A 9,375-nucleotide genomic window follows, 5' to 3' on the forward strand; every position below is an offset into this window, starting at 1 on the left:
TTGGTAGGTAATCTTAAAACTAATGCTGAATTTAAAGCTATAAACTTGGTAATTTTTGTTCAAAGGTTCAGAGTATTCTCACGACTGATATTGTATCTGTTTATTTGAAATAGGTGGACGACATTCATTGGCCTTGACAACTGATGGGAAGGTCTTCTCATGGGGAGAAGGGGATGATGGGAAACTGGGACATTTCAGTCGCTGGAACTGTGATAAACCTAGGCTGATTGAGGCCCTGAAATCAAAGCGTGTCAGAGACATTGCCTGCGGGAGTTCCCATAGTGCTGCCATTACGTCTAACGGGGATCTGTACACCTGGGGGTTAGGGGAATACGGGAGACTGGGGCACGGAGACAATACAACACAGCTGAAACCCAAACAGGTCAGGCTTTGGGGACTTAAAGAAATGAAAGATATTGCACTTTGTAGTCCACCTTCAGGAACAAAAATCAATCTGTTCTGGGGGTAATTGCTTTATTCTGGACACTTCTTTTGTAGGTCAAGGCCTTGGCCCATCAGCGAGTGGTACAGGTGGCATGTGGCAGTCGGGACGCCCAGACCCTGGCCCTTACAGACGAGGGCATTGTCTACTCCTGGGGGGACGGGGACTTTGGAAAACTGGGTCGAGGGGGGAGTGAGGGTTGTAATGTCCCTCATGAAGTAGAGAGACTGAGGGATCAGAAGGTGTGTCAGATTGAGTGTGGTGCCCAGTTCTCATTGGCTCTGACCAAGTCTGGACAAGTGTGGACATGGTGAGCATTTATATCCATGATAAATATGTACTAGAGATAGACTCCCTTTAAGTTGCATGTGATAAAGAATGAAATGATTTCATTGCCTTTTACCATCCAGTTTTTCAAAGGAATCAATCATACCTACTGGTAAATAAATTTTGCAGCAGCTTTAGACTTATTAGGTCGCAAAAAGCAAAGAGGAATGTTAAAATATGTGATAACTTGATGTACTTGAATTTTTTTAGGGGCAAAGGTGACTATTTTCGACTGGGTCATGGAACAGATGCTCATGTAAGGAAGCCTCAGATTGTGGAGGGACTGAAGGGGAAGAAAATTGTCCATGTAGCTGTGGGGGCCCTCCACTGTCTGGCTGTCACTGACACTGGGCAGGTGTATGCTTGGGGAGATAATGATCATGGACAACAAGGAAATGGAACCACCACAGTCAATAGAAAGCCAGCCCTGGTGGTGCTGGAGGGGTACAAGATCAGTAAGGTAGCATGTGGTTCCTCTCACAGCATTGCCTGGGCCACCACCGACATGTCTGTACCCACCACCCATGAGCCAGTTCTGTTCTCCACCTCCAGGGATCCCCTGGGGGCAACACTTCTGGGTAAGGATTAGGACTACAATTCATTCCTATTGTATGAAGACTTGACTGATATGGGGGGGAGGGCATATCAGAAAATGAGGGGCATTCTAGATGGAATTTGTTGAATTTTTTGTATATTTCTTTTTATACCCCCCGCAAACGAAGTTTGGGGGGGTATATACGAATCACCTTGTCCGTCTGTCGGTCTGTCTGTCTGTCCGTCCGTCTGTCCGTCCGTCCGTCTGTCCGTTTGTCTGTGCATTCGTGTCCGGTCCATATCTTTCTTACAGAGGCACATTAGAATCTACTACTCCACACTAAGATTGCACATGACCTAAGGGTGTGTCATGACCTTGACCCAAGGTCATTCGGGAAAGTTCAAGGTCACTGGAAGAAAAATTTCATAATTCGTGTCCGGTCCATATCTTTCTTATGGATAAACTTGGTAGGTTCTCATTTCACACAAAGATTGCCCATGACCCAAGGGTGTGTCATGACCTTGACCCAAGGTCATTTGGGAAAGTTCAAGGTCACTGGAAGAAAATTTTCATAAATAATGTTTGATACATATCTTTTATAGATAAACTTGGTAGGTTCTCATTTCACACAAAGATTGCCTATGACCCAAGGGTGTGTCATGACCTTGACCCAAGGTCATTTGGGAATGTTCAAGGTCACTGGAAGAAAATTTTTTATATTCCCTGTCCGGTCCATATTTTTTTTATGGATAAACTATGTAGGTTCTCAAGGGTGTGTCATGACCTTGACCAAAGGTCATTCGGGGAAGTTCAAGGTCACTGGTAGAAAAATTTCATAATTCGTGTCCGGTCCATATCTTTCTTATGGATAAACTTGGTAGGTTCTCATTTCACACAAAGATTGCCCATGTCCCAAGGGTGTGTCATGACCTTGACCCAAGGTCATTTGGGGAAGTTCAAGGTCACTGGTAGAAAAATTTCATAATTTGTGTTCGGTCCATATCTTTCTTATGCATAAACTTGGTAGGTTCTCATTTCACACAAAGATTGCCCATGACCCAAAAGTGTGTCATGGCCTTGACCAAAGGTCATTCGGGGAAGTTCAAGGTCACTGGAATAAAAATTGCATAATTTGTTTTTGATACATATCTTTATTATGGAAAAACTTACTTCTGAAAAACCCAGCGGGGGGTATTTTGTCCCGTTTGGACAGTTCTAGTTAACATTAAGCTGTAATATTACTTTTTTTGTTGATTTAAAAAAGGTGTGAATGAGAGCAATGCTGAGGAGAACTCTGTATCTACCACTGCCTCCCAAAACTCAACATCCAAAACTGTACGTCCATCTCTGGCCAAAATCATTCTATCCCAGGACACGGACACCAGTAAACAGCAGGCCCTGGGTTACATACTGACCGCTCTACAGATTCTCTACTCCAGGTAAAGGCTCTTTGGTCTTTCTGAATTTATCTTTTAAGTAGCCTTATTTTATAAAAAAGAGAAGTACAATAAAATTAGTTAAAAAATATATATATTGTGAACTTAATTGATATGAAATACAATAAACCAATTCTTCGAGCCCTTGCACTTCATTATAAGTGTGTTTTACTGTAAATAGTGAAAGGGGGTGAGGAAGGGCCCAGGAGGGGGTTTGACTCCAAGATGTAAAATGTAATTCACTGAAGTAAAATAAGATACATGTATTATTTCTGTTAATAATGGTATTTATCCTCAAATGATTTTTCATGTTAAACAGAGATGCCATAGTAAAGTCCCTGGAGACAGATGGCCAGCCTGTGCCAGTTTCTCCAGAAATGAAGCCCCTGGGTATGACAGGTTCCCTTGCGGCCAGCACTGATGAGCTCCCTGTGGACAGAGAAGAGGGACTACACCGGGAGGGGACAGAGGAGGTGCTGGACCACGCCGACATACAGCTGACAGTGGGGGAGACTGTCACAGAGGCTGTCAGTGGGGTAGGTTTTATATAGAATAAAGAAATACCATTTACTCACTGGTTTTACAATTCACATATAGAAGGAAAAAAATATCATTTAGACATAAACTGGTTCTAACATGCATGTTTGATATATGGATTCTTCTTTATCAGGGTCCTAACCTGAAACTCACTACAAGCAAGTAAAAACATGAATTATAAATTTGCTTGCGACTGAAATATTTCCGAAAAGATGTTGCGTTGGAAAATTGTGAAACATTTATAATAGAGGTAATAATTTTGTTTCATATTATTTTAGGTGCATTCAGAAATCTCATCATATACAAGCATGCAAAGTCTGGCAGCTTTAGTTCCCATGGAAACAAGCATCATAGCTGAGACCTTGACCTCTGCAGATGAGGTCATGAGTACAATGGAAGCCGGCCCAACAAACTTTCCATCAGGTCTGGACGACTTCACTGCTCGAATGTCTGTTAATGATGCTCGTAATTTGGTAGAACTTCTGAAGCTTGCTGTGGCGTCCAGAATGGGAGAAATGGCTAAAGAGGGACTGTCAGACATCCTCACTAGACTGGCCAAGGCATATCCTCAGGTACATCTCCCATTGTGTTTCATTGAATATTTTGGACACTTGATTTTCAGTAATGTTAGACAGGGTCATCAGCTCATGCTAGAATATAATTTCTTACAATTTTATTTCATTTTAAATCAAGCTTAAAATTTTTTAAAAAGTTTTGTGATAGTTTTGAGCTGTACTTTCTTTATCTTTGAAACCTTTGAAACTGCAGCTAGACCTTAGTTGTTTTGAACTTTGATTGAGAACTGGACAATGTGTAGTGTGTCTTTATGCTTTTTCAGTCACTCCTGCAGCTGCAACCTCTTTCCATTCTTTTATATTGTGTAATCATATTAATTGAAATTCACTGTGTTTATTGTAAGGTGGCTGAGATGTTGTTGGAGCTGTGTGTTACAGAGTTGGAGGATGTGGCGTCAGATCGGGTTTGCGGGAGGCTACCCCAGCCTGTGGTACAGGAGTGTCCCCACCCTTATAGTGATGATACCTCACTTAGTGGCACAGTCAAAATACCAGGTATTACTAAATAACTACTGAGTGGGACAGTTAAAATACCAGGTAAATTTCCACTGAATGGCAAGAGTCAAAATACCGGTAAAATAACCAACGAGTGGCAAGAGTCAAAATACCGTTAAATAATCAAAAGCTAGAAAAAATTTTATTTTAAAGCCACCAGAATAATTAAGTGTATGGATAGCATATTTTTTGGAGACAGAGTTCATTAACTATCAGGTTATTTATCTGATTGAATTACATGTACAGTCTATGTGATTTTAGTAAGACCATTTTATAATCCCCTCTTGTAGGAGCTGATTCCTTGCGGGTGGAGTTTGATCGACGTTGTTCTACAGAGAGGAGACATGATCCCTTGACAATCTCAGACAGTTCTGGTAGAACCCTGGCTGTTAAATCAGGTAATGAGCTCCACTCTTTATGCTTAAAATTTTGTACAACAATGTAAGTTTATCCTTAACTTACAAAATCATCAAATCCTCTCAAACCAGTATTTTTTCCTAAAATCACAAAAATTGACAGTTTTGTAGATTATTTTAAGCAGTTCTATGGGATTCTTAAAAAAATTACGAAATAACTAATTTTTTAGCTCACCTGAGCCGAAGGCTCAAGTGAGCTTTTCTGATCACATTGTGTCCGTCGTCCGTCCGTCTGTCCGTCTGTCCGTCTGTCTGTCCGTCTGTAAACTTTTCACATTTTCGACTTCTTCTCAAGAACCACTGGGCCAATTTTGACCAAACTTGGTACAAAGCATCCTTGGGTAAAGGGGAATTTAAATTGTTAAAATGAAGGGACATATCCCCTCGCAAGGGGAGATAATCAAGCAAAGACAAAAATAGGGTGGGGTCATTAAAAAATCTTCTTCTCAAGAACCACTGGGCCAGTAAAGCTGAAACTTATGTGGAAACATCCTGGGGTAGTGTAGATTCTAAATTCTTCAAATCATGACCCCCGGGGGAAGGGCGGGGCCACAATGGGAAATCAAAGTTTTATATAGAAATATATAGGAAAAATCTTTGAAAATCTTCTTCTCAAGAACCACTGGGCCAAAAAAGCTGAAACTTATGTGGAAGCATCCTGATATAGTGTAGATTCTAAATTGTTCAAATCATGACCCCCGGGGGAAGGGCGGGGCCACAATGGGGAATCAAAGTTTTACATAGAAATATATAGGAAAAATCTTTGAAAATCTTCTTCTCAAGAACCACTGGGCCAGAAAAGCTGAAACTTATGTGGAAGCATCCTGATATAATGTAGATTATAAATTATTCAAATCATGACCCCCGGGGGAAGGGCGGGGCCACAATGGGAAATCAAAGTTTTACATAGAAATATATAGGAAAAATCTTTGAAAATCTTCTTCTCAAGAACCACTGGGCCAGAAAAGCTGAAACTTATATGGAAGCATCCTGATATAATGTGGATTCTAAATTGTTCAAATCATGACCCCCGGGGGAAGGGCGGGGCCACAATGGGGAATCAAAATTTTACATAGAAATATATAGGAAAAATCTTTGAAAATCTTCTTCTCAAGAACCACTGGGCCAGAAAAGCTGAAACTTATGTGGAAGCATCCTGATATAATGTAGATTATAAGTTGTTCAAATCATGACCCCCAGGGGAAGGGCGGGGCCACAATGGGAAATCAAAAGTTTTATATAGAAATATATAGGAAAAATCTTTGAAAATCTTCTTCTCAAGAACCACTGGGCCAGAAAAGCTGAAACTTATATGGAAGCATCCTGATATAATGTTGATTCTAAATTGTTCAAATCTTGACCCCTGGGGGAAGGGCGGGGCCACAATGGGAAATCAAAGTTTTATATAGAAATATATAGGAAAATTCTTTGAAAATTTTCTTCTCAAGAACCACTGGGCCAGAAAAAGTGAAGCTTATGTGGAAGCATTCTGGGGTAGTGTAAATTCTAAATTGTAGGAATCATGACCTCCGGGGGAAGGGCGGGGCCATTATAGGGAATCAAAGTTTTACATAGAAATATATAGGAAAAATCTTTGAAAATCTTCTTCTCAAGAACCACTGGGCCAAAAAAGCTGAAACTTATATGGAAGCATCCTGATATAATGTAGATTCTAAATTGTTCAAATTAAGACCCCCGGGGGAAGGGCGGGGCCACAATTGGGAATCAAAGTTTTACATAGAAATATATAGGAAAAATCTTTAAAAATCTTCTTCTCAAGAACCACTGGGCCAGAAAAGCTGAAACTTATATGGAAGCATCCTGATATAATGTGGATTCTAAATTGTTCAAATCATGACCCCCGGGGGAAGGGCGGGGCCACAATGGGGAATCAAAGTTTTATATAGAAATTAGGGATGTCAAATCGGTCAATTTTTGATACTCGGTTACTCGGACGTTTTTCCGATCGAGTACCCGGGTACTCGGTAAAAGTGTAAATAAATATGAACAAGTTAATTGATAACTGTAAAACATTGTAAACTCTTGTAGAAATAAAACCGATGGGAGGTTACCTGCAAATGCGTTGTAACAATTATGACCACTTTGTAACCGACGAAATTTAATCCAACATTTTTTTAAGTTCAATTTATTTATCAGATAAATACCAGAATACGAGAAATAAAATCATAAATGGTTCACAGTGTTTTTGTTTAAGAAATAATCTGTTCCGTAATTGTAATGTAACTCTTTGGTGCGTTTGACGTCCAAGTGATAAGTTGTCTGAGCTACATGTACGGTATAAACTTGATCAAGTTATCCTATAACAGAGCGGATTTATATGATCTTCGTACACTTTTTGATCCTAGATTTCATAGAATTACGATACGGTATGTTGTAGTTTGGAGCAACGATGGACATAAGATTTTTAAAGCATTTGCCTTCAACCATTTGCATTATTAATTGGCATGTAATCAAATGCATCCAAATCAACAATCGCACGTGCAATATCGTCTGTCTCTTTCCCGAGAATTTACGGCTTTTTCGAGAATTGACAAAATTATTTAATTTGTTTAAATATAATGGACCTTAAACGATGTTCAATGAAAACAAATAATTAAAGCAAACTAAATGTAAGGGAAGACGACAGTCGAAGGTGAGAAAAGCCCGGGTAGGTACATCAGGTGTTTGGTCACGATAATTACTGTATAAACACTGCCACAGGCGATAACGGTCATTTAGAGGCATAGGAAACCCTAATTACTGTATGCACAAGTGCAATGAACATTTTACGTTTTAAAACCGATGTTTTAATGCATTACTAAATAAGCTTAGAAATAATTAAAAATATACATCCGAGTAACCGAGTAACCGAGTACCGATTTTAGTATTCGATACTCGGACGTTCGATCGAGTATGTTGACATCCCTAATAGAAATATATAGGAAAATTCTTTGAAAATTTTCTTCTCAAGAACCACTGGGCCAGAAAAAGTGAAGCTTATGTGAAAGCATTCTGGGGTAGTGTAAATTCTAAATTGTAGGAATCATGACCTCCGGGGGAAGGGCGGGGCCATTATAGGGAATCAAAGTTTTACATAGAAATATATAGGAAAAATCTTTGAAAATCTTCTTCTCAGGAACCACTGGGCCAAAAAAGCTGAAACATATGTGCCCATGGAAGGATCATGGGGTAGTGTAGATTTCAAAATGTCTAAATTATGATCAGTGGGGTAGGGTGGGGATGCATTATGTATAACAAGGGTGAAATCTGGTAAAGAACAGAATGGTCAAAGCTTCTCAGGTGAGCGATGTGGCCCATGGGCCTCTTGTTTTAGGAAGAGAATGGTCTGATTGGTCCCAGGAGCTCCGAATTGACGGAGATGAGCTGCGATGGAAGTTTGTCAGTGATGGTTCCGTTAACGGCTGGGGCTGGTACTTTACCGTGTATCCCATCATGCCTGCTGCAGCGCCCATGGACATGCTCTCTGATAGAACGGTCCTGTCACGTCCATCTATAGACCTGGTCACTTGTCTTCTGGACTTCAAACTGGACATAAACCTGGCCAGGAATATCGTCACCAGACTGGCTGCTACTCTGGCTGCCAATGCTCAGCTCAGTTCGCTAGGTTGGTTTCTGTGAATAATTTTCTTTCCAAAAGAAATGCTAGTCAAGTTCAAGGTCATTGATCAAAACATGTAAGTGTAAAAGTATTAGTCAAGTTCAAGGTCATTGATGGAAAAAAAAGAATATGTGAAATTGATTGAAAAGGTACTGATAGTTTTTAACTGAGAAATAATGTATCTTTCACCAGAAGGTGTGTTATTAATCTGACTCAAAGATATAAATAAAAAGTCAAGGTTATGGAGTAAAAAAAAAATGGAGTGATAAAGGAAGTCAATTTATGACCCATAGCAATATTTATGTTCATTTTCAACATACATACATGCCTATCTAAGTGAAGTAAATATGACCTGACATTATTTGTTTCTTATGCAAAGGAACATATTTGATTTCTGTTTATTACAGGGTCCAGCCAAAGAATGTGGGCTCTACAGAAACTACGAAAACTGATGACCTCTGACACCTCGGACCAGATCGTCAATGTCAACACGTTACTGGCCAGTCCCACTGTGGAGACGGCGGAGCCTGACCTGACATCTCGATCCTCCACAGCAGTAAGTGCTGTGAAACCTGTCTAATCTGACATTTGTAAATGTACTGACTGAGGGACAAAGTTTGCATCAGAATTGACAAGATGTCAAATAACAATCTGAAAAAAACAGGGGAATAGTAAAATATAAATGAAAAAAATGGTGGAAATTTATTGAAATGAATTGCACAGGGAATAGATTAGAAAGTTTTCACCATATAAATTCAACATAATATTACATGTTTCTCTCAGATACATATATACCTGCTGCCCAAACTTTTTTTGTACAGCTCTTGAGCAGTTCCTCGGTGACCTCCCTTGTTAAGGGTCTACCTGAGGCCCTACAGAGACAGTATGACTACGAGGATCCCATTGTCAGGAGCGGCAAACACCTGATGCACAGCCCATTCTTCAAGGTACATTGTATATTAGTGGGTAGTTAAGTTATTTCAAGATCTAACT

The 9,375-nt window shown here is 39.9% G+C and overlaps 1 protein-coding gene across 1 annotated transcript in view; it reads left to right on the forward strand.

Moving 5' to 3' along the window:
- LOC134272080 (E3 ubiquitin-protein ligase HERC2-like) overlaps window positions 1-9,329 on the forward strand; it is a gene marked incomplete at its 3' end in the record, with an annotated part of 52,828 nt that extends 43,499 nt beyond the window's left edge. The window contains exons 53-63 of the mRNA XM_062754314.1: window positions 114-382; window positions 499-752; window positions 980-1,347; window positions 2,569-2,743; window positions 3,060-3,276; window positions 3,556-3,849; window positions 4,197-4,347; window positions 4,638-4,745; window positions 8,098-8,388; window positions 8,790-8,938; window positions 9,204-9,329. Of these exons, the coding sequence (XP_062610298.1) occupies window positions 114-382; window positions 499-752; window positions 980-1,347; window positions 2,569-2,743; window positions 3,060-3,276; window positions 3,556-3,849; window positions 4,197-4,347; window positions 4,638-4,745; window positions 8,098-8,388; window positions 8,790-8,938; window positions 9,204-9,329 (2,402 nt within the window). The remainder of the gene's footprint in view (window positions 1-113; window positions 383-498; window positions 753-979; window positions 1,348-2,568; window positions 2,744-3,059; window positions 3,277-3,555; window positions 3,850-4,196; window positions 4,348-4,637; window positions 4,746-8,097; window positions 8,389-8,789; window positions 8,939-9,203) is intronic.
- Between the last annotated feature and the right edge of the window lie 46 nt (window positions 9,330-9,375).

This window comes from Saccostrea cucullata, unplaced genomic scaffold, assembly GCF_032062105.1.
Source record: "Saccostrea cucullata isolate Sc308-1 unplaced genomic scaffold, CSIRO_AGI_Scuc_v1 ctg2232, whole genome shotgun sequence".
NCBI classification, from domain to species: Eukaryota; Metazoa; Mollusca; class Bivalvia; order Ostreida; family Ostreidae; genus Saccostrea; species Saccostrea cuccullata.